Genomic DNA, 27,603 nt, shown 5'->3' on the forward strand with positions numbered 1-27,603 from the left:
AAAAATTAGCATGCAGTTGCTCTTGAAATACAGAGGCTCAGCAGGCAAAAGTGTAGGTCAGTTCCCTTTGAAAGCTCAAGAAAAAAAACAGATACTTCAGCTAACAATAGCAACCGAAGGGAAGAAAAACACGCCAAAACCAGCTGAAAGTTTGAAGAGAAATTTTCTGAATAAATGAGGACAGAACACTTCAGAAGGAGCTGGCACACAGCTTTTCCAAACTTGCCTGGGTGTCAGCAAAAGCAGCAGTTTCGTCTACCATCTTGAACAAATGGCATTTCCCAGGAGCAGCACCCCACGGATGCACAACACACACCAACTGGCACTTTGCTTTACCCACGCACACCATGGGCAGCAAGGAGGTAAAAACCAAACAATCTTTACCTGGTGGAAATGTTTTGCTCCATCTGGATACTGCAGAGCAGATGGCTGCATTCCTGGTGCTCCGGGTGGAGAAGTATTTTGGTAGCCTGGAGGTAAGGTAGGGTAAGAATATCCAACACTTCTATTCATCTTAAGATTTGGGGCTGCAGGAGAAGGATGTGGAGTTCCTAGAGGCAGAGAACACAACAATTAACTGCTGAAGAACCGCAGCTCACTCACTGCATTCATAGAGCAGGAGGGCTTTTTGTTGCTGCTTAGTTTCCAAGTGTCAACAACTGGCAACTGCTGTCAGTTTTACAAAGTGCTTTTAACTGCTTTACCTCACTTACAGACGAAGACATGTAACTGTCAGTGTATATGTTTGCATATAAACTTCTGTCTTTCCCAGACTCTTAAAAATAAAAGTTGTGTAACTGTAATAATTTTTAATCTCAATGCCTTACCCACAAGGCCACCACCTTCGATTGCATCATAGCTGTTTTGGACCACAGACCCATCACTGGCAGCAGGTGCAGCATCACCTATTAAGAAAGAGAGTCCCAGTAAAAATGTCCACAAGTTACTAAGAAGTTGTAATGAGTCAGAATGAGTTGTATGCAAAGAAATTCTACTTGCTGGATGAATATAAGATTAGCGTAGTTTGGATCTACTCCATTTCTGCCCCAGGACAAAAGTGAATTAAATATACAACTCATCCTCTTTCACGCACACACTTCCTCAGTTTATGTGACCTCAACAAAGGACGTTATCATAACAACCCACTACCTTTTTTCAAGGAAAACAGAAGTTCCTATGCTTCTGGTTGAATGCTCTTTTAAGATTACTTTAGAGTAGGTATCAGCCATAACTTTCAAGCTGATATGCAACGAAGTGCCAGGGGACACTTTCTCCTCATCAGAAGAGGCCAGTTGCAGTTTTCAAACCCTAGAATTTCAGTACTGAGTTCCCCAAAAAACTTTTTCCACTGATAATCCACGGAAAAAAATCAAATTCCCTTCACTCACACACTTAATCCAATACTGCTCACCAAATGCCAACAGTTCTGATATGGTCACATACCAACTAAGATAGAAATTCCAGCTGAGATAACAAAAAGCCTTGAAACAGAGAGTACTCCCAAAGAGCAGCTTGTTGTAAGCTAACTGCCTAAATATACAAAGCCAGTTATCTATTGCTAAGGAGAAGTATTTTTTTATTGTCTCCAAAGACAATCCAATGAAAGGAACTAAGAATCTTGCTAGTGCCCAGCAGTCAGCCTACTTCACAGGTTCAACATTTCTGTCTCTCCAGGGCCCTGGAAATGTTTATCTTTATTATGAAGAAAAGGCTTTTGAAGCAAAAGCAGTTTCTAATACATCTCATATGTTCAAAACCAACCTAAATCCGAATATACTATTCTTGTACTCACACAGCTGCCACATATAAGAAACCATTGATCCAAACACGTAAAGAACCAACAGCTTCAACAGAACGACCTGTATACATAAAACCAAAACTGCTGACTGCCACGTGGCCCCATCCAGCGTGGGCACTAAATGCAACAGAAATGCAGGTTGGTCTCATACAGAGCTCTGAGGAGTTCTTAAATGATATTTGTGCAGGGTCTGCAGGAGACAAAGTCATATACCTGTCTTCAACAGCTGACGCTTAAGAGCCCCTGTAACTACCTTCAGAAACTGAGCAAATCCAAGGTGTGTTTCAGTGATTTTATACAGAAGGGAAGCTACACAAACAGGCAAGGAATTGCAGGGTCCACATTTTAGTTTACCCTGCAAAATAACACAATACAGGAAGTTTTACACAGATTATGTCCTCCACAGCAGTCAGGGATGCAGAGAAATGAGAATTTCAATATTACTTTATAATCCTAAAGGTAAAACTGAAAAGAGATGGTAAGTATGGGAGACACGGACATGTTAAGCAGCACTTAGAATGTTAGTTATTTTTATTTTGTTAACAACTGTGAGCAAGAAATATTTTACTTCCTTCTAGGCCCTTACCTGCTCCTTTCAGATAAAATTATGCTGTATTTGTATCAATTTTACTATGCAAGTCTCCAATAGAACAGAGTACTGGACTTTACATATTGCATATTAGAGCAAGCTGCGATATTCCAATTCAACAAAGAGAGCCCATTATTTCTTACCTTCTCGGTTTGCAGCTGAATTTAGCAGAGTCTGCGTATGAGGTGGTCCTGCTACCATTGTCGATGGCCTAATTAAAGGTGGGCCACCAACCGGTGGAGGTCCTAGAGGTGGCCTTACAGGGTGGAGTGGAGTTAAAGGCTGACTCACTGGTGGAGGCACCGATCCTGTAAAGAGATTAATTTTTAGGAGGAAAAAGTCACACAAGTTTTGATGTAAAACCCACACAGTTTGAACCTTAAATATTCCTCCTATTCGAATGATAAATAGCAGGACATACCTAGACCAAAAGACCCAAACATGTGTGTAGGTTTCACAGCTTCAGACTGTTTCTGTCATGCTCTTCTCATACACAGTTCCTGTTTCTATTATCCACGATCTCTTTCAGCTTTTCTTTGCTGTTGTTGTTAAGGATTTCAAGAGATACAGAAGTGTCCAAACTTCACTTACTGGGTCTGGACTTCATGAAGTTACAGTACAGCCCCATATTAGAAAGAGAATCATGAACTATGAAGAGTCTAGACGGACGCCCTCTGACAGGATGCTCACCTTCCACTTCAATAATCTGATGCAAAACAGCAACGTACAAATTCTACAGCTGCTAAAATTACTTGGGAAAAATGACAACCTGGGAAAGCATCATCAATGTGCAGTCTGCATCAAATCACGGCGTGTGTGAGCTGTTTCGCTCTGAAATGTTTAACCCTCCCTATTAAAAGTCACAGAGAAGTTTTTAATTGCTTTTATTTTTAAATTCTAGGCTTTCTCAAGCCAAGACATTTAGAAACCCAATTGCTTTACTTCCCTTCAAACAGAGACAAATCCCGAGAGCACTTCCACCCCTTTGTTCCCTATTATACTAGAAGCCAGAATAACAGCCCTTTACCTCTAGGAGGCCACCAATGTAGTTTAATATAAAAGTCAGCCTTTCAAAAGGTAAGGCCAAACCATTTGGACCAGTATCACCAGGTCCAAATGGTGCAGAGGCCCTGTAACCCATACAGGAAAGTATCCTGACGCATTCCCCACCACACAAAACGTGCAACTTCATAAGCCTGCACAGTACGGCCACATTTGAAAAGAAAAAAAGGAAAGGGGAGAAAAATGTCATCCAGTGAAGTTATCTGCTCATTTAGTGTTTGATATTGCAAAACTCATTACTAATTGCTGCGTGCAGGCAACACTATGACAGAACTTGGAAGAGACTGTGTGTCTAAGAGGCTGCCCAGTGCCGGCCACGCAGGCAGGGAGCTGGCAGACCTTTGCTCTGAGCAAGAGCATGATCACCTAACGAGCTGATTTCGTTTTAAAAGGGATCGTTGCTCTACAAAAAACCACCAGGGAAATTGTTCAAGAGGATTAACCACTGAACGAAGGTAAGAATTCTCTTACTGCAGATGCTTGCTCTAGTTTCATAGGCCTCTTCCCAAAATTTCCCAGCATTTTCCTCCCTAATTCTGAAGCACTAACTGTTTATTCCCATCCACTGTCAGAAATAGTTTCATGAATTCTGTAAGCTTAAGACAGTCATCTGAACATCATAGCAAAACTAGTCGGGCATATAACAAAAAAATAGCATCATGAAACATCTCTAATGAGGCTAAAGCACTTCACAAAGAGAAAAATATTTGTTTTAACATTTCAAATATTTCTGTATGTAGCTCCTATTTGTGTGCTCGGTTAGAAAAACGTTTGTAACAACAAAGAGCAGTTGGGCAAAGAGAAACCTGAGTATTAACTTTGTTTCCATAATAATCACAAGTTGCATAATAGCGCTATTTAAGGATAGGAAAGCTTTTTGCCACTGCATAGACCTGCACAGGGCAGCAGGAACATAAGTTTCATGCTTCCAGACTACTTTGTAAAGACTGACAATTACTATATAGGATGACGAAAATGACAAGTTTGGAGGAAGGAAGCTTTCCATTGAACCAGCCTCTATTTCAATGGCACAGAATGCTTTTCAGTTTTCTCTCCTGGCTGCACTCAAGCAGTTTGCATCGTGGTTGAGGGTGTTCAGAGACCCACCTGAATCAAGCAATTGACAGAAAGGCCAACAAGTTTTAAGCAGCAGAAGACTAAACAGGATTAGAGGTTTTCAACTGTGAAGTTCTGAAGTCCCCACTTGGCTGAAGTGTGCGATGCTCCAAGGAATGGTGAAGGTCACAGGAACAGCACTCCACACACACAGCTTCCCAGAACAAGACAGTGCTTCAGCCAACTGAAACGCCCACTCTGGGCACAGCACTCCCATTTCTAATCCAGAGAAATCACCTCATGATTTGCAATGTGCATTTTCTCAAAGTACCTACTGACAACCCCGTTGGACGAGCAAAAGAGTCAATTCTACGCTCTTTTCTCAAAAAGGAAGCTGACAAATGGGACCTGGGTAAAATATCAAAGAGTTACCTGGCTTCATGTAGCTGTTCTGAAGTGGAGGACCTCCTGGAGAAGCAGGATATTGATGACTTCCTGGAGGATTTGTATTTCCTGTTAGCGTTGGTGGCTGAGCAGACCCTGTCCCTGCCACGTGAGCCACATGGCTCGCTGGAGACCCAGCCGGCTGGCTGGCAGGAGCCTGGCCGTACTGCCAGTTGGAAAGCGCTGCTGCGCTAGCTCCAGGGGGAAAGCCAGCAGCAGATGACACAGCAGCCGAGTTCTGCAAGGTGGGCGGCAGCACCTGTGGAACAGGACCTGCAGGTTGTACCGGTGACCCAGGGAAAGGGGCCACTGGGGGCCTATTGAGAGTCTGCCCAGGTCCTTGGTAATTGTTTAATTGAGAAACATTCTGAGTGCCGCTATAATTATACTGTCCAAAAGGCTGGTGTGGAGGAACCTTCGCCGGCATCTGAGGTGAATACAATCCTGGAACAGAAGGGCTGTATCCCTGGCCATCCGATGGATGCATCAGCTGATTTTGAACAGGACCTGGAAGAAACAAAACCCAAACAACCCTTTAGAAAATCAGTGCTGTCTATCACTTCTGAAAACAAGCAATGCTCTTAGTCTTTCCTTTGGATTTTATCGGTCCCCAAACCATTTTGTTTTAAACAATCAAGTGTAAGTGACAGAAGTACTGGAATTTGATTGTATTTTCCTATTAGCACCTAGATCTTCATTTTGTTTTATAGTAGCCTTGCAACCGCTAAGCATACCAGTGCCTGGGTGCAATCCATCCTCCTGGATTGAAATCCACACGCGATCCTATTCCCATCTGCAGGAACACCCAAAAGGAAGCTGCCGGGAGAGGAGCGCTCTCCCACACAACTGGCAAACGTACAAGAAAGCAGACTGAAAGCGGAAGCATCCATTACGTAGTGACTCGGTTTCACTTGACGACTGACACCAACTTCAACTTTAGCTTACGGCAACGATGCAAACAGCTGGTTTCAGCACAGGTCACTGTGCTACTTCTCAAGTGACGGAGCTCGTCCATGAAAGTTTCTGCTGTTAATTTTAGTAAAAGAATTATTCATACTTATGTGAGCAGCCAACTGGTTGTGAAGACAGAATGACCATCATCTTTTTATCATAAAAGAATTAACCTATTGGGGAAAATATAACTCGATAGGGTAAATGGTGCTTTTTCTGTGTTCACTGGTTGGTATGACTGAACTCAGTTGTACTAATTTGGAGGAAAAAAAACCTGGAAAAACAATAATAACTCTGCAAACAGCAAACAATGCTCACAAGAGCATCGTCAGACTTCTGCTGTACACAGGAACACAGAGAGACAGAGCACCATCAGATTTCCAGTCTGATAAGAGCTCCACTCAGAACGCTACTATCACAGGTTGTTTGTGCTCTTGCCACAAATTGGACATTCTGAAGGGAGATGGTAAATTTTCAAGTGAAATCCTTCTGAGCAGAATACAGTGGATAATGGATGTTGCAGCCAGCCACGACTCCTTAAAAATTACAAAATGCCTTCCAATGTTGTATCATTTATCTTAGTCGGACGCACTGTCGCTTCCCCCACCCTGAACACACAGTTTGCATACTGGAGACGTTCCACAAACACAGTTAAACACCTGAAAGCAGAAGAGACCATTGTCATGGTTTAGAATTAAGATTATTTTCTTAGTATGCAAACCTGTACTATTTTCCAGTTTTCCAGAATTAGTTAAGATCTGGACAATTTTTTTGAACCTAGATAAAAAAAAGCACTTAATTTTCCAGACCAGAAACACCTGTGGGATTCAACACTTCAGTTTTGAAAAACAAGGCACAGAGATGAGCTTGCAGAGAGGATTTATATTTATCATACAAGTGCTGGAAACAGCTGCCACCACAATGAAATCAGAGTTTCATGTAACACTAAAACAAAGATGTCTGGTTTCCCACTGAAGCATTCTGGTTATCTTTCAAAAGGTGAGGAAGTTCACATTTCCAGGTTAAAATAGCTTTGAATTCTAGCTTAATTTATTGTCATAAATGCCAAACACAGAATACATCAAAAAACTCCATCAGGACAAGTAATGCACAGGTCATTTGGCTCCTCACTCCTTCGAAACCCTTAGGCTATGGTCCATGGAGCTGTTACTTCATTGAGCATTGTACATCTCCACGCTCTCTACAGAGCCTGGGCAGCACTGCAGTGCCAGTGATCTCATCCTCACTGCCCATTATCTGTGCAAAAGAAGTATGTACCATGTTATTCTCCACTCATTAATCTCAATACCCTACTTATCTTTCGGCGAGGAAATCCACTTACAATCCCCCCATCCTTACAACACTGCTCATCAATCTTAGCGGTAGCTGCCTAAAATCAATGGTGTCTAAACTAAAAGCTTCCAAACACGAAAACGCTAACAATTATGACTCATCTTCAAAAATTACCCTGCTATGTATCAGATGAGATTTCAACAATCCATGTACAAAACCCACTGTGAGTTAAACGTGCTAGCTCTAAGAACGGTGAAGGACTCTGGTGTGATGCCAAGCCTCCTGACAGCATCACCAGGTATGCTGATAGAATAACGCTGCTATGAGCCATACGAAAAACACGGAACAAATACAAATTGATTTCATAACTTGATTATTTACCTTCAAGCAAGACTCTCTAGCCTAGGCAGGAATCAGGATACTTGGATTGTTCTCTGACACATATTTCCCTCTTGAGGGACAAGTCAGAGGATAAAGCAATAAAAGCAAATTGAAATTCAAGCCTGACCAGCCCGGTATTTTCTATGGTACTTTGCTTCAAAGCACGATATTCCAAGTTTTAAATTTTATTTCTGAAGTCAGGAACACAACAGAAAGCCTTGATATCCTACACACAATTCATGTCTCCAAGACAAGCCTGCATAAAGCCGAAACAAAACTAAAGCAATAGCCCTGAAGGGCACAAACCCTTTCCAAAGAGCTTCACAGTGCACAAAAACATCTCAGGACTTGCTGTTTTGCGGCTGGGGGGTACCCAGCTTGACCTGACCTTTTTACCAAGGCCTGTCAAGAGAGCACATAGGCGCTCCAGCTTTCCCAAACACTGCTGCTGCTTTTCTGTGCTGTTCTGCGAAGCCGAGAGCCAACGAAGAATTCTGTGTAGACTGAAGAGCTATAGCACCTGCACGGCAACAAAACAACCGACATGCAGAGACCACAGGGGTGAGTCGGTGATACAAGGAAGGCCATGAGCTTAACAGCAAAAGGAACACAAGGTCATTTAACACTTCTAAGAGATCAGGAATAGCACCAGAATATGTATGAAGGTTGCCCTATGGTTTTATAAAATGCAGGTCAAAATACTAGTGCAGGAGGCTAGGATTCAAGTCATATCTTCCACCATACAGAATTTCACTGTCACCTACTCCAAGTCAGTGCTTTCATACATCCCTTCCACCAGCCACAACCTCTCCAACCTCCAGGGAGACGCAAGGATAGACACAATAAAAAGCTACATCTTGACCGAACTGCCATGGGATTGGTCACCATGAGTGCCTACTGCAGCTGGCATTGACCCTCTGGTTTCCAAGCCCAACAGCTTCTAAAGCATCTCATGACCTCATAGCAACGTGCAAAGATATCATGTGAGCAGAGCAAAACAGTTCTAAAAGCATCATTCCTCCTTCTTGTTTGTGCTTCAGATATGTTAAATGGAAAGCAAATTAGCAACTTGCAGTTAAATCAGTACAGAATACTGGTCCTATTAAAAGCAAAATACAACTGAAGTAGCGGAAGGTTGTTACTAAGCAACCCAATGCTCCATGCTGAATGCTTTCCCAGTCAGCACAGCCTGCCGCGGTGGCAGTTTACCATGTTCACGGACACGCGAGCTTGGGGAGTCACCTGCCAATAGGAAAGCAAGCAACAAGTTGAGAGGAAGCACTAACAGCTAGGTAACAATTCACCATTCTGCTGACAGCTTTCTTTCCTCCGACCACCACAAGCACCACAACAGTGCTCTCAGTACCTTCTAGGCTGTTTTGAAAGAGCTTTGCTTTTACTCTAAAGGTCAAGGATCATAGCACCTTCTCAACATATATCTCAAGCAAGCTAAGTACAGTCCATGCTTGAATAATCTCATGTAGTCAAAAGGCCAGCAACCCAAACCTTATCTCTAACATGCCACGACAACTATTTAATTTTATTACCATGTATTTGTGTAACTCTAAATTTCAGTTCTTTATTTTTTGCACATCTGACAGGTGGGTGGCCTGAAATTCCTCCTCCTCCAACAGCCTCCCCAGACCTTCCACTACGTGCTTAATTCAACTACAGGGAAGCCAACAAACAGAAAGCAATGCCAGTCTATAAAGCATCCCACTCAATTACTCCATTAGTGAACGTTCTCTCTGCACATTCTCTGCTTAGACTGTAAGCTCTCGAGAACAGAGGCTCTCTCTTCAGGCTGTATCCAAGTGCTTCCCACTGTCCCGACCCTTATAAGCAACTCCACAGCTGGTTGTAAAATGTTGTTTTGCAGATAACTTTGAGGAAAGGTAAGGAGTGCACTGTGAAGGAGGAGGGGCAAGAAAAGTCACGTCATTTAATTCTCAAGCATAAAGCAGAAAAATCAAAAGATCTCATTATAATCGTATTGATTATGATGCAGCACAACTACTGAAACACAGGGAAGGACTTTTATCAGGGAGTGCAGGGACAGCACAAGGGGGAACGGTTTTAAGCTGAAAGAAGAAAGACTGAGATGAGATCTTAGGAACAAATGTTCTGCTGTGAGGGTGGGGAGGCCCTGGCCCAGGTTGCCCAACCCTGGAGGGGTTCAAGGCCAGGTTGGATGGGGCTTTGAGCGACTGGCTCCAGTGGGAGGTGTCCCTGCCCATGGTAGGGGGTGGAACTGGATGGGCTTTGAGGTTCCTTCCAAGCCAAACCGTTCCATGATCCTACGATTGCGGAACCAAGCGCAGAGGATGATGCTGTCTGTCTACATGAAATCAGGAAATGCTTCCGACAGCACAGATTCCCACACACACAAATACAAACAGGTACAGAGACAAGGCTCGCCTTGCATTTCTTTCTGCAGAACTGAAAAGGCTGGTGAGTTACTCAGCTCCACCTTCGATCTCTCCTCGAGAGGGAAGGAAGCTGCCCGGACTCTCCGGGACAGCAGGAAGGCGATGGCCCTGGTTCTGCAGGGATGGCCCCGGTTCCGCCCCGTGGTGCCACATGTACAGAGTGGCCAAAGGGTCACGCCACGAACACAGTCTGGGACGAGGCCCGTTTTTCCATCTTCCTTGGAAAAATGGCCGTGAGCACGGGAGGAGTGGCAGAGGGAGCCCAGTTTTTTGCTGTCGTTTTCCCAGGGACACGGGACACAGCCACTGCTCCTCCTTTATTCCCTCTGCCCCCCCAGTCCTGCTGTGCTTCCCCTCGGGTGCCCGGGCCATGGTGAGGCCGCAGAGAACACACACTGGGGTCCCTACATGTCCTCCTACCTCTCCGCCCGTGGGGACCCCCGACCTGGGGAGCTCCGAGCCCCACTCCCACCCCCGCCAGGTCCTGCATGCCCCATCCCTGACTCTCGGCCCCCAGACCCTCAGCCCCCAACCCTCAGCGGGTCCCGGATCTCCCACCCCGCTCCTGCACCCCCGACCCTCACCGGGTCCGGGACCCCCGATCTCGGACCCCAAATCCTTGTGCCGGGAAGCCCCAGTCCCAGACCCCCGTATTCTCGCCAGGGCCCATGACCTCTGCCAGGTCCCGGACCCCAACCCTTCCCAGGACCCCGGGATCCCTGATCCCAGGCTCTCAGCAGGGCCCCAGGATTCCCGACCCTCAATCCCCTGGAACTCCGATCCCCGACCCCAGACCCTCACCAGGGTCCCGGGGAACCCCAATCCCGGGGAGACCTCATACTGGACCCTCACCAGGACCCCGGGGAGCCCCGATCCTGGAATCTCCGATCCCGGACCCTCACGAAGGTCCCGGGGAGCGCCGATACCGGACCCTCACCAGGGTCCTGGGGACCCTCAGCCCCTAATCCGGGGATCCGCAATCCCAGACTCTCACCAGGACCTCGAGGATCTCCGGCCCGACCGCGGGACCCCCAACCCCTGATCCCGACCCCCCTCCCAGAGTCCCGGGAGCCGCGACCCCCGCTGCTGCGGCCCTGCCCCTCCCCGTGCCGGCGCTCACCGTTGGTGCAGGGCTGCTGCGCGCGGTGCCCGGCGGGCTGGGCCATGGCGGCGGCGCCGGGGCCGGTGTGGAAGCCCGGCGGGGGCGGAGCGGCCGCGCACCGGAAGCGCGGGGCGCGCGCAGGCGCGCTCGGGACACGTGGCACTTCCGGCGGCGGCGCTGCGGCACCGGGCGGGGCCGCGCCTTAAGGGGGCAGCGGCGGCACCCGCGGCACCCAGCGCAGCGGCCGAGCGCCCGGTAAGGCCGGGAGGGGTGTCGGGGTGCTGGTGTTCCGGTACTGGTGTGTAGGTGTCGGGGGGGGCCCGGTGCCGGTGTCACGGTGATCGGGGGGGGCCGGTGCCCGCGTGTCGGTGCCGATGTGTAGGTGGTCGGGGGGCCCGGTGCCGGTGTGTCGGAGTGCCGGTGTGTCGGGATGCCGGTGTGCCGGGATGCCGGTGTCACGGTGATCGGTGGCCGATGCCGGTGTCACATAGTGCCCGCACTTTAGGCTCGGCAGAGGCGGTGGTGGGTGAGCTCGGGGGCGGAGGGGGCTCCCGGGATTCCCAGTGGCTCCGGGATGCCGGGCCGCGTTCTCTTATCCTGCTCGGAGCGGCCACCGTGGCTCCGGGATGCTGGGCCTCCCCCCTTATCCTGCCGGGATGCCCGGTCAGCCCTCCTCCTGCCGGAGCCACGGCGGTGGGTGCGGGATCCCCCTGGCCCGGCGGGACCCTCTCTGGCTCTGCCTCACCAGCTCTGGGTGCCAGGGCTGCCCTGGGCTCCCCCCAGGCTCCTCCTGCGGCTCCGCTCTGCCAGACCCGGGCCGAGCACCTTTATCTCCTCAGAAATCATGGCTTTTAAGGGTTCTTTATAAGTGATTAAATTGCTGCCGTGGGTCTAGAAGGGAGGCTTTGAGCACCCTGACCCAGCGGGAGGTGTCCCAGTCCTTGGCAGGAGCTGGAACTGGATGGGTTTGGAGGTCCCTTCCAACCTGAACCATTCCGTGATGCTGTGACAGCTGTTTTTTTGTCAACCTGGATCAGGTGCCCTTGGGAATGAGCGCGCTGCAGGGCTGTCTGCACGGACACACTGCCTGGTTTGCTGCTTCTGATGTGCTTAAGATCCGTGCTAAATGCGCGTAAGGTCTCGGAGTACAAGGTGCAATACAACTAAATTCAAGTCATCTGTCACGCGATACATAATCCTTCTGGTTTTCAGCCCAGCTGGGAACAGACCACCCCGATGAGCGTTTGTTCTGAAATCTCAAAGGTGCTTTGCTGTCAAAATACTGATCAAAATATCCATAGACCTGTGCCATTACCTGATTTCACGCTCTGTTCTTTTCCTTAGCTTTTAAAACGCTACCTCAAAATGCAGTTTCTTAGTATAGAATGAACTGGGCTGGAGAGGACAGATATCAGCTTATTCACTGAGTTTCACGGGGATTTTGATTTTTGTTGTCCATGGTAATGTCTTATGATGTTAAAATGAGCGTAAGTAAAATGACAGCTTTAAGCAATCGTGTTTATATCATACTTGAACCGCTGCAAATGCACCCTTAAAAATAGAGTTTAGGCTCTTGCTTACAAGTGGTGTTTTCAGCCTTAATTGTCGTCAGCAGGGTTGGTACGGTTGAGTTGGACAGAGGTTTCTTTCCCAACTCCCGCTGACAGCATCCACCCAGGCACTGCACAGGGCGCTTCCAGGTACTGCAGGAGCTGCTCTGCTTGGGATTTTCCTAATTATTCCCTAAAGGGGTTTAAAACTGTCTTTAAAAGGCCAATATCCTCCCCTGTCTAAAGTTTTACAGACTTTGAAATTAAGCGTTGTTCTAACTGGTTTAGAAGTGAAGTAATGAATTTGTAGCTAGAAAAATGCACATCCAGAGTTGGGAAAAAATTCCTTGTTTTTCAGAATATGAAAGAAAGACGTGTGAGTGAGTTACTTGCAAGTCCTTGCTGTTAGTGACATTCCCCTCAGGAGGCTGGCTCAAGGTGTTACTGAAGCCACCAGGTGGGAATTCCACATCCTTATGGTCAGAAGTGATCTCCAGTAGGCAAACCCATCCCATGGGCTGTAGGGTGGCTTATGGGGCTCCGTGGGGGCTACTAAATGATACTTTGCTGGTGAAATAATGTTAGCCAGGGTTGTTGGAGACATTTTTGAAGTGTTAGCCATCAGCTGTTGATGTGATGCCGGAAAATTCCCTTCCATAGTTTTGTTAAGGAGGCAGGAGTAAGTGGTGATGTCTGTAGAAACAGTTGGTTCCAGAAGATTGTCTTGTGTCCAGTACAATTTTTCATTTAAAGCTGATGTGTTCTTGCAGCTGATTTGTTTTTTCAGGAGAACTCTTCAAATAATCCTGAAATAGTATTTTTGTCGTCTTTATGGCTTATGAACAGTCATTGCCAGAATTTTCATTGTTCTGCTTTTCTGGTATTTTGAACATGGGCTTGAGAGTTTGGGTCTGTGTGCACTGAGCAGCCTTCGCTCTCCACTTCATTCCATGATTTGGATGTCTCGGCGGTGTTAACAACTCTTGATACCAGTGCAGAGCCACTATGGCTTTTTAATGCTTTGATTTAACACTCCTGTGAATTACGTGGTTACCTTTCCTGTGTGATAAGAGTAGATTTAATATCTCTATTCAAATATTACCAGTGTGCCTTTATAATTAGCAGCCTGTTTTTTTTCCCCTCAATTTAACAGTATTTCCCCTTCAAGCGCTGCCAGCTGATACAGAGACTGTTCTGCGTGTATTTGGAGAGCTTTGTTTATAAACCCATTTTTTTGTGGTGATGGAAATTTAACCTGTATTGATGTGTATTTGCAGACTAATCCTGTTCTCGCTTTAATCAGTTGAACTTTGCCCCTGAAAATCTTTTCTGTAACGCGTAAAGATATTGTGGTGGTGTTTTATCCACGAGTTTAATAGATAGAAAAGGTTAATACAACTGAACGCTGTAGAGTTATTCTCACCTCAGTAATGTGAGCACTACTCTTACATCACGCTGTTTGCCCTGATTTGCAGGTTATTTGAGTCTATGGTTTTTCTAAGCCCCATAGAGGCTTTTCTCGATCGGTATTTTGCTCAAGCAATAAATAAATCTGCTGATGCGTAGGTTCTGCCGTGTTTGCTTAGTCTTGACCTTTGCTTTTTAGCCATGCAAGGGACAGTTTCACTTGTGACGTTGTGCAACTGGGTGTTTATGCATTGACGAGTGAGTGTATGTGATTTGTATCCTTAAAGGCTGTGCCTGTTGCGTGTGACCGGTTGTTTAGAGCCACGTAGGACTTGGGTGAGGCTTTTGGATTAGTTATGGAGAAACCAAGGACTCAACCATCGTCTTCAACCAAAGAGGCAAACGTGGCTGAAAAGATTTTTGTTAAAGTGCAAGCAAAAGTGATTAGAATGTTCTTTCCTCCTCTTTCTTATCTTTCTGTGATCTGCCTGTGGCTACAAAGTGGAGAAACTCTGCTCGTGTCCATGAGTGTAACCGCTGGGACAAATGCCTGGCTTTGGGTCTGGTGCTGACCTGTGTTTTGACTGCGTGAGTGCTGTTCTTCAGGGTCAGAGATACCCTAAAGTCATCTTGTGACCCTCAAGGTCACAAAGAGAGCGGCAGGACAGCATGCAGCGGCGTGGATACCTCTGCCAGCTGCAGTCCGGTTTCTCAAGGGCAGTTGAACCCCAGTGTCCCCCGATGTTGGCAGGGGTTATGTGCTCTAGGAGGGACTAGCTGGCTAAATGCTTCTAAAGATGTCACCCTTTAGTCTTTCAAGACGTTTTCGTGCTAGACTCGCTGCCAAACCGGTGCCTTCAGCATGGTTATCCTCACTTTAGATTATGAGGAAATTAAGATGAAAGCTAAGAAATTAATTGCTCATGGCTGTGCGGTGAACCTAGTGATGGCGTGATCCATCGCTTTGGCAGTAGCCACGATTCCTGCTCTGCGCTGCCTGTCCTCGTGGGCACTCAAGGTGTGCCAGAGCTCCCCCAGCACCTCCGCTGTGGTGCAGAGGGAATTTTCTGGGACAGTAACAACTGAATTTGTCGGTCTGCACAATCTATCCCGGCCATGTGCTTCTTTCCCAGGGATGAGCATAGCAGCCTTCTATTTTTTTAACCATATCATAAAGAAGATGTATTTGTGGAGTAGCAGAGCTTCATCCTGGTAGCCAGGGGTGTCCTGCCTGTGGTGGTCAACTGAATTTGACGGATGGTTGTATGGCACAGCTGGAGTGTTGGCTGTAGCCATCCTGACTGCTCTCAGCTTGACCTTCTGTTCTTCAGTCTAAGCTGAAGGAATTTGGTGGGAAACGTGGTGTTCTAGAGTCCTTTTTTAAACATCAGTTTTGCATTCACGGCTTAAATTGTAGCCGCCTGTGAAGGACGGTACAGGAGATCATGGTCTTTGAATGGTAATTCCTGTGCTTTGTGCGAGGGAGTTGCTTCCCGTTACGAGCCAAAGGGACAGGTTCTGTGTGGACAGTAGGGATTTATTTGGTATCAAACTTCTCTGGATTCAACTTCACAAAACTTCTTCGTCCCTTCAGCCTGTGCTTCACCCCCCGGCAGCTTCCAGGGGTGCTGCCTCTGCACTGCACCCCGCTCTTACCCTCTCAAAAGCGCCACTTCTTCCCAGTTGAAGAGTTGATGGAAAGATTCCATTTGAAGTCTTCAGGGGAATATCGAACGCCTCCACCAGACCATAGTTAAGATAAAATTATTTTTACTTTTTGTAATGACTTCAGTCCACGTGGCATTTTCTGAAGGGAGGAAAATGTTGTTGAATCATAAGGTCTGGATTCTGTTTTCGGTTTCTACACTGAGATTTTTTTATGTGCTGTGGTGTCAATGATACAGTTTACCAAAACAAAATTGATTTTTATTCTTCATGCAGGACTTTGAATTACTTTTGTTACTTATAAATATCTTAATGTTTAATGTGCTGCCCTGACAGATCTTAAATGCATTATGTTTTCTGTTTATTTCAGATTGTAAGATTCAGATATGTCCTTCATATTTGATTGGATTTACAGTGGTTTCAGTAGTGTATTGCAGTTTTTAGGTAAGTTTTTTGTTGTGTGAGGTTTTTCTTCTTTGCTGTTCTTGTATAAAATGTCTGTTCATCTCTGTTATCTTCAAATATAGCTGCTGGGTTAAATAATAATAATAATAATAATAATAATAATAATAATAATAATAGTAGTTTTGGTGTATATTCAGTAACACTCAAACAAAAGCATCATTCATCAGTACCAAATATTCCAGAGCGTGCTCTTCACGCGATCTTATGTTAACCTCTTGGAAAAATTACATTTTCTTTCATGAATACTGATAGGTTTGGTTTTTCTAATCGTACTGAGTTTAAGACGGTGTAATTGAGTTGACTTTTATGGAGTTTCTCCTGGTTTTCTCTGCTGTGAAGAAGTGAACTTGGTTATTTTAGTTCAGCTCTTTTGCACGTGGGGAAATCACTTGAGAATCCAAATATGAGAGGCTGTCTCCACGAGGTTAGTGCTGGCTGTCGAAGCTCTTGCTCCTGTTCAGCAGTGCCTTATTCTGTGACTGGTGTCACTGCCAGACTTGACTGACATCTGCTGAAAAGCCTCAGGAAAGTATTTCCTGGCCAAAAGAGTCTGCAACCCATATCAATCCAAAATGAAATATTGACTTGTACAAAGCAGGAAGGAGGGGAAAAAAATCCAGGAGGAAAGGGAATGTTAGATTACTAAGAAGAGGAACAGAAGTTGCAGATCATTTGAGTAAAAGGCACAATTTACAAGTTCCAAGTGGTTTTATTGAGGATAAAAAGCTTTTGAGACTAATGAAGCATGGCAAGCTGTGCCACCTGCCTTTTATCAGTTGAAAGTTTAAACCTTTTTGCTGAATGTTAGACCCTTGGCCTCCTATCAAAATATTGGTGAAGTTTTAACTAAGTTGGCTAATCTTCCTTATCTCCTCTTACTGAGCCCAGCAGTGATTACTGCACACTGACCCTCTTTTCCGTTCCTGAGCACGCAAAGTCTAATTCTGGTGAAAGGTACTGGAGCTGGAAGTAGGGAAGAGAGTTGCTTTCAGTACATCCCTCTTATTCGAGAAGAAATACTTTCCCTTCTCTTTTTTTTGCTTCCTTTTGCAGTTGAAGCGGGTTGTTTTTAACCTTTGGGACACTCCTGGCAGTTGGAGTACTGTCCTGTTGGTGCGATCTCTTTAGGAAGTACGTCTTCGCACACTCTTAGAATGCACAGAGAATCTTATATATCTATAAATTATGGTCTTGGTGTAGCTAATAGCTGAAGCGTTGCTGCTTGTTTGTTTGAAAGACATTTGGGAAGCATGAAATGCTTCAGAGAAAGCAGCAGCACCTGATCTGGGAGGAAGGGCTTCTGCATGTCCAGGCTGAGAGTGGTAAAGATCTAATTGTTCTACTGTGGTTTAATAGAGTTTTGTGAACTAGAGTTCACTCATACTAAGGTGAGTGTGAACTAGAGTTTCTCCTGTGATGTGACATAGCATATGAAAATGTTTGTCTACTCCTCCTTTGTCTGTGAACATGAATACTTCCCCCTCCACTCTATTTTAATAAAGTATATTTGGGCATGTGAGGTGAGTTTGGGAACTAAGAGTTGAAAGAACATCGTACAGTATCTGTAGTAATATAGTTCATTAATGAAATGGGCTGAGGAATATGAAAACATATTCATTCCTGCAAGTTTCAAAATATATCCTCGCTGGAACGCGATCCCAGAGATTAGCTTAAAGGCAGGGGGAGAGGTGAGCAAACAGCAGCGGTGTAAAGGTCGGCCAGACGGAGACACGTGTGCCGTGGTGCTGCTGCAGCATCGACGGGGCTGTCCGAGCAGCCGCATTGCTTAAAATCCCACCAAATAAAACACATATAGGATAACACATTAGGTAAGAATTAAAAATGAGGACCCCAGAAATTGGTGTTCCTGGCTCACTCTGCTGCCCGCTGGCCTCGGGGCTGTCGGAGCGCGTGGGGCGGCTGCCAGGCTCTTGCCTGCGCACGGGGCACAGCGCTCGACTTTGCGGATTGGGAAGGTTGGTTGTGTTTGCAGGAGAAGGTGCAGTTAAGTCTGGGGACCGCAGCGATGCAACACTTTGCGCTCTAACAGTTAAGTCTGATGGTGTACGTCACAAAATGTTTGTGTCATCGCAGTGGTGGTAAAATAAACTTTTCCCCAGTGTATTGTAGCGTACTGTAAAATTATATAGTGAAAGATCCTGGTGACTTCAAAACCTCCCTCGTTGCAATCTTTGGCTGCATTTTGCAGTTCTTTTTACAAAGAAGAGAGAGAATTGTGTTGGGAACATAGCTTCATTTTGCCCTTTGGAAGAAGTGTCATTTCAGCATGTGTGTATATACATTTCCCCACTCTGATATGTGTTCAGCCCTCATGAAGGCTGTGAGCTCAGTAGTTGCTCCTAAGGAGATGTACAGTGTGGAACATCCAGCTGCAGGTTTTTGAGGAGAAATAAGAGGTTTTCTGCTTAAAAAAGGCAAAGCCAAAAGGCTCGAGTACTTTTTTCAGTATGGAACATGATTTTTTTTTTGGTTTTTTTACATGAAATTTGTCTTAGAAACATTTTACTCTGAAAATTGTTCAGTTTGAAGCAGTGAAAAGTTATCCTGGCATAGGATGTAGGGTTGGCAAGTTTAAGAGAATCACCCCTTGATAGCCTCGAAGTTAAAATGTGGCATTCACATTTGACACATCCTTCCTCTTCTTCTCAGCATCTGTTTTATTACTGGGGTTACAGTAGAGAAATAAAGCGGAAAAGGCATTTTTGCATTGAATACAGTCAGTGAAAATAAAGTTTCCTATTCCTGTTATGAAAGCATTCTCACACTGGCAGCAAGTGTATCAGAATTGCCCTGCTGATATTCAGGATATATCCATGCAATTTAGTTGGGGGTAGGGGTGAGTGTTACTTTTGTCAAAATAACACATGAACCAACATGGAAGAATTTATACACATAATTATTACGACTGTTGACATTGAAAGTTGTTTCTCTGTAATATACCCATTGAGGTCTTTTTGCCTTAGTGTTTTTATCATAACTGAACAAAACACCCTCTCTCCGTGACCTTTAAGGTCCCTTTCAAGCCAAACTATTCTATGATTCTGTGTCCAGGATGGTCCATGTTTCAGCGCCTGCTGTCAGCACTGCACCCACACACCCCTCTCTGCCACCTGGGAGCAACTCTGCCCTTTTGCTGGAGCGGAGTAAGCTACACTGGCAAAATTTAGTCCTGTTTTGATGCGTTTTTCCCAAGGTAATGTAAATACATCTATGTGAGTGACACATTTACGTAAGTTGTGTGCCTCTCCCCCACTGAGCATCCCATAAGCCCCACGTGGTGCATGCTGTGCAGCAGGCGCAGGAGTAGGTGTACGTGTAGTTTGTACGAGTAGAAAAGGGATAAAGGGCATTGCTAAGTGCATGGTAGAGCTTGACCTGTCTGTATTTTGTACTGTAACACTTTTCTAGTGCTAGAGATGATTTTGCTCCCAGGAGCAATGTACTCCTACCAATTTAACTGATTAATCACTAAGTTGTTCTTCGTTCTAGGACTGTACAAGAAATCGGGCAAACTAGTGTTTCTTGGACTGGACAATGCTGGAAAAACAACGCTGCTGCACATGCTTAAAGATGACAGACTGGGACAACACGTCCCCACGTTACACCCCAGTAAGTTAATATTGCTAGTTCCGTAGCTAGAAGGTGTTCAGAATGTTGCTGAGAAGCAGGATCTGATGATGCATCATAAGACCCACCAGTGTAACTGGGGAGAAGCTGAGGAATTCCTGGGATTGCAATTTGTAGATAGGTCAGGTAATAGTAAGATAAATGCCTATAGGATAGTTCACTGTGGTAGATTTAAAATTAAGAGGTGAGTGATGAGCAGAATGATAGAGCTGAGAGTCCAGATTACAGAAGATATGGGAAGTTTGTGCTCACAGTGTTTGGAAGCGGCTTCTCTGTGTAGTTGGAAAATTAGAGTTTCAGTATGCTGTTCACGTTTTTTTGGCTCAGAGGTTGCTGTGTAATTGTTATCCTGGTAGTCTCATGGGAGAAAAAGTTCAGCACAGGTTAGAAATGTAGATGGGTGAAGTCCAGTAAGGAGTTGAGAAACTGGGAAAGGATGTGAAGAGGAGAAACCTTGAGCAGTGTTGTACATGAAATGCCCCTTTTGTGGCAGACCAGATGCCAGAGCCAACTGTTTGTGTAATGTCTAGGGATAAATAACATGCAAATATTCTCTGCTAATCTTAGCATTATAGATACTTCACATGTGTTTTAACAACAGAATGATATTAACTGTTAAACATGCGTGTTGTTGATTTTGAGAGAAGAATGGATTGCTCTGATTTTGTTTCTTGAATAACAATGTACTGAAGGTATTTTGACAGCAAGTAAAATCAACATGCTAGAGGATTAGACACTTAATGCGCTGCATAATCATCACAGAGAACATAATTCTGTGTATTTCTAGCTTCAGAAGAGCTGACGATTGCTGGCATGACGTTCACTACCTTCGATCTGGGGGGACACGCTCAGGGTAAGAGAGTACTTTGACTCACTTTACTGGATTGAGTTAGGGCTCGTGAAAGTCTGTTTTGACTCATAAATACAACCATGCATTAGAGATTGACTTCCCACACTGGCTTTGATGGTATGAAAAACATCCACTACTCTCTTTATCTCAGCTATATATCACACATCCCAAATGTAATACAGTTTAGGAAGAGCTGCAGTAGAGCATAAATTTTTGATGGATATCTGTATTTTGAAGGGGATTCTGTGCTTTGAATGGCTTATATTTACCTTGAAGCTTTGTGCTTCAAACTTACCTGTGATACAGTTCCTGGAGAAATGCGGGAAGCTTCAGTGTACATGTGGGATAGAGTGGTGGTAATGGTTGTCTTAATTACTAATGTTCCTTGCTCTGGATTTTGGGATAATTTTCTTTTGTTTTTAATTCACATAGAATCGTAGAATGAGGTCATAGAGTCCAATCATACCTGGCCACTACTAAACCATATCCCTGAGCCCTTCATCTATCTGTCTTTTAAATACCTCCAGGGATGGTGACCCAACCACCTTCCTGGGCAGCCTATGCCAGTGGCTAATAACCCTGAAATATTTCCTGATGTCTGCGTCTTCCCTGCAGCTCGCAGAGTGTGGAAGAACTATCTGCCTGCGATTAATGGCATTGTGTTCTTGGTGGACTGTGCAGATCATGAAAGATTGCTCGAATCAAAAGAAGAACTAGATGTAAGTTTAATTTTTTGAAGCTTCTAAGAAATAAGCTCAAATTCCCAGTGTCCAACAGAGCTCTGCTGCCACCTGGACATGAGGAGCAGAAATTTGACCTTCTGTATTCTAAATTAATCTCTCCTTCTTTCTCCTTTCCTTTGTAGTCACTAATGACAGATGAAACTATTGCTAATGTGCCTATCTTAATTCTTGGTAACAAGATTGACAGACCTGAAGCCATTAGCGAAGAGAGGTTACGAGAGATGTTTGGTCTGTATGGCCAGACAACAGGAAAGGTAATGCTCCTTTTTGGTTGTTTTCGGTGGCTTTGGGTTTTTTGTTAGGATGTTTATTTACCTTATTTATATGCCGACTCCAGTTCGGTCCAGCTGCACAAAATAAATGGTTCTTAATTTATAACATACCTGATATGTAATAGCTGTATATGGAATTAATGAATTGTGGTTTCTCATTTTGTGTGTGCATCAGTACTACAGTTTTTTTACATTGTATTTCATGCCAGACTTTTTCCAGAGCTAATTTAATTGTACTTGGGCTAATTCTTAGTACTTCAGCTTTCCTATGCAGGAGTTTGAAAGGATGAGGAAGTTTAGGCTGTAGTTCTAGAGAGAGCTATCAGAGAAAACTGGATAAAGTCCTTCAGTAAGTGACTTTACTCATTTAAAGTGCAGATACATTGGTACAATGCGTTACTTAACATAATTACATAAAGCTTAGGAATGCATTTACACCGTCGTAGCAGTCTGAGTTTGTAGGTTGTGAGGAAAAGTTTCCTACTGGCATGGGTAGCAACAAGACAGATTTATGTTACAGATCTTCGTGATACTTAACTCTTCTTAATGTAAAGTAAATACAGTCTGCTACTTGTAGGAGACGTTGGATGCAGGGCGCTAGAAACAAGTTGCTCCATTGTCCTTTGTCCTTGGAAAGACACCTTTCAGCAGCTGACAGAGCTGTTCCAGTGTGGCTTTCGTCCCATCTCTCATTAGATGAGCAGCAGTGTGGCTCTGTGGAGGTGGGCGCCTGGTCTTGTAGTTCCTCTTCTCCCCTAGGCGTATTTATTCTTAGCTGTTCTCTTTAAAGTTCAGCGCCAGTCAGAGCTTAGATTGAGCAGGAAGAGATCTTTACCTTCTTGTTTTCCATGTGAAAGGATCGCACAGGTTAGTTTTTATGGTTACTACTGACTTCTGGTTTTTTTTTGGTATCTTGCCCTGGTTTTTACGACACAACCTGTAGTCTGTGAAGTATGAATACAGTTGTGAATCTCCAGTTGAGCAACAGCTTAATTGCACTACTCATCTTGGCAAGCAAGCAACTTACACTCTTCCTACGGCCGGTCCTACGATTGGTAGCAAATGTTCTTCTCAGCCTGGTTGGGAAGCTTTTGGAAACAGAGAGGGGAACTGAGCGTAAGCTCTCCCATTCTCTGGGCACATACTTGCTATTGCACTCTGCCTTCATGTACTTCACCTTCTCTAAATGTGCATGCACATGAAAAACATGCTCAGTGTCATTTCTCAAGTGACCCTAATCTTAGTAACATGTTCAAGTTTTAGATTAGTTTGTTATGAAATTCCAGTATCCGACGCAAGTGAAGTAAAGGCATTCCCTAGAAACCACGGTCCATGTAAAGCAGCTGTCTTTTCTAAGTTATGGTATTGGGACCATAGAATGGTTTGGGTTGGAAGGGACCTCGAAGCCCTTCCATTTCCACTCCCTGCCATGGGCAGGGACACCTCCCACTGGATCAGGGGCTCCGAGCCCCATCCAACCTGGCCTGGAACCCCTCCAGGGATGGGGCAGCCACCCCTGCTCTGGGCAACCTGGGCCAGGGCCTCCCCACCCTTGTTGTGAAAATTTCCTTCCTCATGCCTAATCTCAATCTTTTCCCTTCCAATTTAAAGCCATTAAGCACTTGTTATAAATGTTTCTGTCTCTGCAGGGCAGTATACCATTGAAAGAACTCAACGCAAGGCCACTAGAAGTGTTTATGTGCAGCGTGCTAAAGAGACAAGGCTACGGGGAAGGCTTCCGTTGGATGGCACAGTACATTAATTAATGCCAAAATCGCATCGGTACATTCTGTTCCATGTCTGAATATTAAGTCTGCTCCTTATTTGATCACTCAGTGTACGTAACTTGAATTCATCTGACTGTTTAGTTATAAAAAAATATGCATTTTTAGCTAATTATACCACATATGCTAAATTGCAAGTGTGAGGATTGAAAAATGATTTCAGGCGAGTTTGTAAGTTTAAATACCACAACCCGTGAGCTTTCTAATCCCATACAACATTCTTTTGCAGCTTTTAATTTAACAAGTTTCAGGCACCGTTTTTGGTCAGAGCAACTTTCCAGTACAGTATGTTTGAATGCACTTTTTAACAGCTAAAAAACTATGAACATGTGAAAAATATTTAATGCTTATGTTAAATTTTTTTATGTACTTTTTTGAAACTGGTTTTATAACTTTAGAGTATATAACCATCTTTCAAGGGATAATAAATAATTAGCTGATGGATAATTGCATGATGCCTTACCGTTTTCAATAATATACTTTCTTATGCAACGTCATGCAATAAATTTAAATCCAGTTTTTGGCAACTTTAGTGGAAATTGTTTCATTTTAATGTGTCTTAACTAGTGAGGCTGCCTGATGATCTGAATATGTGGGATATTTTCCTGAAACACAGAAGGCCACAAAGTAGTTTGATCGTGTGTTAGATTTAGGTGTTTTGACTACCAAATTGCATTCATTTTCGGATTTTGCATTGGTAAAAGAAAAGTCTAATCCAATGCCCTTATAACCACCACCTTTAAAAAGTACAAGTAATGTAAATCAGCTGTGCCAATGTAAATCTTCAACTGATGTTAAAAGCGGTCTCGCTCTACTGGTCTCTTGAATCAAACCCTTGAAGTGACACGAGAAACATAGGGGTTTTCCTGAAGAAATTAAGAAAACCATTGCAGTGAGTATTCTGTTTCTAATTTAATTAGGTTTGGGGTCTGCTAGAAGATTTGCCTGTGAAATTGCCAGGAAAAAAGTATTATTGCCGTTGCTGCTGGTGAGAATTTATCATCCCGCACCCCGTCGGCTGGTTTTATTTGGTGCTTTGAGCTGGATTGTTTTCTGCGGTCTTGTCCTGAACCCAAGCCAGCGTGGCAGCTGCTGGCTGCCTGCGTGGATTATTTCTGGGGTAGAATTTGGTTACCTGCAGTTCTTTTTGCCAGATTTCTGCCTGTTTTGCCCTATTTTGAGTGCATTACTCTCCGAGGAGGGGCTTGGAAGCATGTGTGTCTGTCGGTGCCTTGGTGCTGGCTGGCACTGCTGTGGAGCTGTGGGTGCTGCTTCCATGTGCTTGACGTGTTTCACTCTCATCTGTCGAATGCAGGTTGGGTTTCAGCCCTGGAGTCACTGTTTCACCGTGGTGGGTTTCAGTGTTGCTGAGTAGTTTGTTTCCTCCTTGTACCAGTACGAAGCAGGGCCAGGGTTTCTACTGATCCCTTTTACTCACTGTTGTAAGTCTTCTCTGAAAGACTATAGGCATTATGTTTCCAATATCCATGGCAGCAAATGGATTTTTGACTGGTTTGATTTCACAAATAACTTTCTCTATTGACTTTACTGGGCTTGAATCTCTGATTTAAAGCCTTTAGGCTCTGAGCAAATAAATGAGACTTATTCCTTGCCCAGATCTGAACTTGTACGATTGAATATTGATGATCAGTTCCCACAATCCTAGATTGTACATTTGAATAGATGAATAAATCAGAACCTAACTAATTAAAACTGAAGTTTATTACTGCACAGTCATGTGTAAAGTGTTAAACCTAGTTTGTGCGTGGAGTGATGATATCAGATAGCTTTTCCAAATCACCAGCATGAGAGAACTCTGCATTTAAACTAATGCTCAGCTGTAGAGTAGCATCTCTGTCGCATAAATCAAAACTGGAGGTAAGAAATGGCTCTTGCCAGCGTGTGGATGATGTGTGAGTCTTTACCCCCTATCCTTATGTAGGGGATGTGCCTCCTTTTTTTTTCCCCCTGTAGGATTTTCTGGTGATGGTTATAATGTGGAGAACAGCTAAACTCGTAGATGGTATAAATATTAACAATACCATTTGCAGTCACGCTGTGGTGTTGAAGTGGGAGACTTGGGATGTGTTGCCCACGTGGACGGAGATGAAGCTGGAAGTGGAGGTGTTGGTGTTCTGCTGTAGACCACTTCCACAGGCTGAGCCATTCCGTGGGCACTGAGAGGTCCTCTTCAGCTGCTCTTCCAACCAGCTGCAAATAAGATTAGGAGGAAGGAAAGGGATGGTAGTATTAAGAATTAAAAAAGAAGGGAAGTGATATTGCTTTTCAAGTGTGTTAAGAGTAATTCTTAGTATTATGGACATACTCGGATTTCATGTTTCCTACTGTAGGGTGCTAGTTTAAATGTGGTTGTAATAAGGGCATGAAGAAATCTGAACCTTGTGTTCATCCACCTGGGGATTGTGATGGTTCCTACAGTCGGAACAGCTGTAGGATAAATACACAAAGAATCAGTTAAATACACAAAGAATCTTGCTCTGTTTCATTTCCTTCACTAGAGAAAGCATCTTCCTTCTGTAGTTTATGTTCTGTTGTGCACATGAATGTGGATGGGTGTTGTGTGTCTTTGTGCGAAGGCTTCATTAACAGGCAAATAGACTGACAAGACTTTTTCTGGTGATTTTGTCCCCATCCCTGCCATATCTCTCCAGTCATTTATTTCTGGAGGTTGCTTATTTTTGCCATTATGACCAGTCTTAACTTAAAAAAAAGCAACATTTGCATTTGGGTCTGAATTCTATATTCTTTTTGCACTCTTGACTGTGCAGATTTCAAATAAACATCACTTTAAAGAATGTGAAAAAGAAAATTCATTAATAAAGGCGTTATAAAGTGTCTCGTTTGGTTTTACATCACAACAGTGCTTTAAGAGAAATGAATGCAGATTTCTGAGATGCTGATAACTGCTGACAATGTGGCCTGCATTTCACTGCGGTGACCCCATACGCTAGCATCTATGGATAGAATAAGATTAATTTTGCTTGGATTTAATTAAACTTGGGTTGTAGTATGTACTGTGTAACTGAGAGGCATTGCTGTATTTGTCTTATGTCTTGGTTTAATGAATTTTTCAGCAACAGGTACTGGCATTGGAGATGGGAAGGGGATCTTTGAGCTTTCTCATTTATCCTTTTGCCAGACCAAGATGATTTCATTAATATTTCTGTATTCAGTGTTCAGGTACTGTCTATGATGTGCCAAAGAGGACCCATGGCATTCACTGGAATACAATACCTGCATGCACGTGAGCTTTGTTGTGTTTTAATAATAGGAATTGAACGTCAAATAGAACATTTGGCATCTGCTTATTTATAAAGTCAGGTCGGAAAAATGATAGCGTTGGTCTCCAATCCCAGTGAATTCACAGGTCTGCTTGAAGTCAAATTGCTCTTCTCTTGTTTGTACTGTCAGAGTATTGGGTTGTTTCCAACCCAAATCCAATATTTCTGTTGACTGGAACGTGCTCAGATGTAGCGTAGATCCTGTAATTGTTAGGCATGGACTGAGGGGTTGCATTACCAACAGCCTCATCCCCTGGCTGTCAGTGGGGATGTGTAACTTATTTGCACTTAGATAAACCACTTTTTGCACTAGTATCTCAGTGGGGAACTAAACATTTTCTGTTTTGAAATGTGAGTGCTCTAAATGTTTCAAAGCATAATTTATATAATAAACTGCAGAAGAAAAGCTAAAGATCAAAGTGTTCTTAAACATGTTCTTAATGTGGTGTTTGTTATTATGTCATCCCATGCTTGACAAGTATCGGGAATAGAAAATTTATGACTTGGAGTTTGAAGAAAAGGAGTTTTAAACAGGTAGTTCTTGTCGAATTCTCAAAACCATGAATAAAGCGTGCTGAGTTAGCACATGGTCCAGTACTGAGTTTGGGTTTTCTCAGCTGCGTACGGTAATAATTCAGTCCCTCCTTTGCCAGGCTTGCTGTCATGTGCCCATGGAAGCAAATCCTCTACTTGGAAAACTTTGAGGATGGAAAAAATTATGTTTCCTTTGTTGCAATTTTAAAGTGAGACGGAAGGATGTGATCTTGCTGGCAAGTGGTGCTGTATTGGAATCCCGCTGCCCTCTAGGATTT

The 27,603-nt window shown here is 44.2% G+C and overlaps 3 protein-coding genes across 4 annotated transcripts in view; 2 read left to right on the forward strand and 1 right to left on the reverse strand.

Annotated features, from left to right (window-relative positions):
- Window positions 1-11,253, reverse strand: part of SEC24A (SEC24 homolog A, COPII coat complex component) — a 25,158-nt gene extending 13,905 nt beyond the window's left edge. Inside the window, exons 1-5 of the mRNA XM_054079384.1 lie at window positions 11,124-11,253; window positions 4,938-5,456; window positions 2,531-2,695; window positions 828-905; window positions 385-551 (exon numbers count right to left, since the gene is read on the reverse strand). Coding sequence (XP_053935359.1) covers window positions 385-551; window positions 828-905; window positions 2,531-2,695; window positions 4,938-5,456; window positions 11,124-11,169 — 975 coding nt within the window. The 5' untranslated portion in view covers window positions 11,170-11,253. The remainder of the gene's footprint in view (window positions 1-384; window positions 552-827; window positions 906-2,530; window positions 2,696-4,937; window positions 5,457-11,123) is intronic.
- SKP1 (S-phase kinase associated protein 1) overlaps window positions 1-27,603 on the forward strand; it is a 276,895-nt gene that overhangs the window by 23,519 nt on the left and 225,773 nt on the right. The gene's annotated exons all lie outside the window — the stretch shown is intronic.
- On the forward strand, window positions 11,244-27,388 carry SAR1B (secretion associated Ras related GTPase 1B). 2 transcript variants are annotated; one of them, XM_054079403.1, is made up of 7 exons: window positions 11,244-11,360; window positions 16,098-16,171; window positions 19,703-19,822; window positions 20,628-20,693; window positions 21,306-21,409; window positions 21,556-21,687; window positions 23,355-27,388. In XM_054079403.1, the coding sequence occupies exons 2-7, from the start codon at window positions 16,114-16,116 to the stop codon at window positions 23,469-23,471; spliced, it is 597 nt and encodes a 198-aa protein (XP_053935378.1). In that variant the 5' UTR covers window positions 11,244-11,360; window positions 16,098-16,113; the 3' UTR covers window positions 23,472-27,388. The 2 variants fall into 2 exon arrangements, with proteins under 2 accessions (XP_053935378.1, XP_053935379.1); XM_054079404.1 differs by lacking the exon at window positions 11,244-11,360 and adding an exon at window positions 15,636-15,814.

The sequence above is a fragment of the Cuculus canorus genome, chromosome 14, assembly GCF_017976375.1.
Source record: "Cuculus canorus isolate bCucCan1 chromosome 14, bCucCan1.pri, whole genome shotgun sequence".
Lineage (NCBI taxonomy): Eukaryota > Metazoa > Chordata > Aves > Cuculiformes > Cuculidae > Cuculus > Cuculus canorus.

Coding starts and splice junctions, on each gene's coding strand:
- SAR1B (XM_054079403.1), top strand. CDS start 16,114: ATGTCCTTCATATTTGATTGGATTTACAGTGGTTTCAGTAGTGTATTG. Junction 19,823..20,627: donor CGTCCCCACGTTACACCCCA/GTAAGTTAATAT, acceptor GTGTATTTCTAG/CTTCAGAAGAGCTGACGATT. Junction 21,410..21,555: donor AATCAAAAGAAGAACTAGAT/GTAAGTTTAATT, acceptor TTTCCTTTGTAG/TCACTAATGACAGATGAAAC.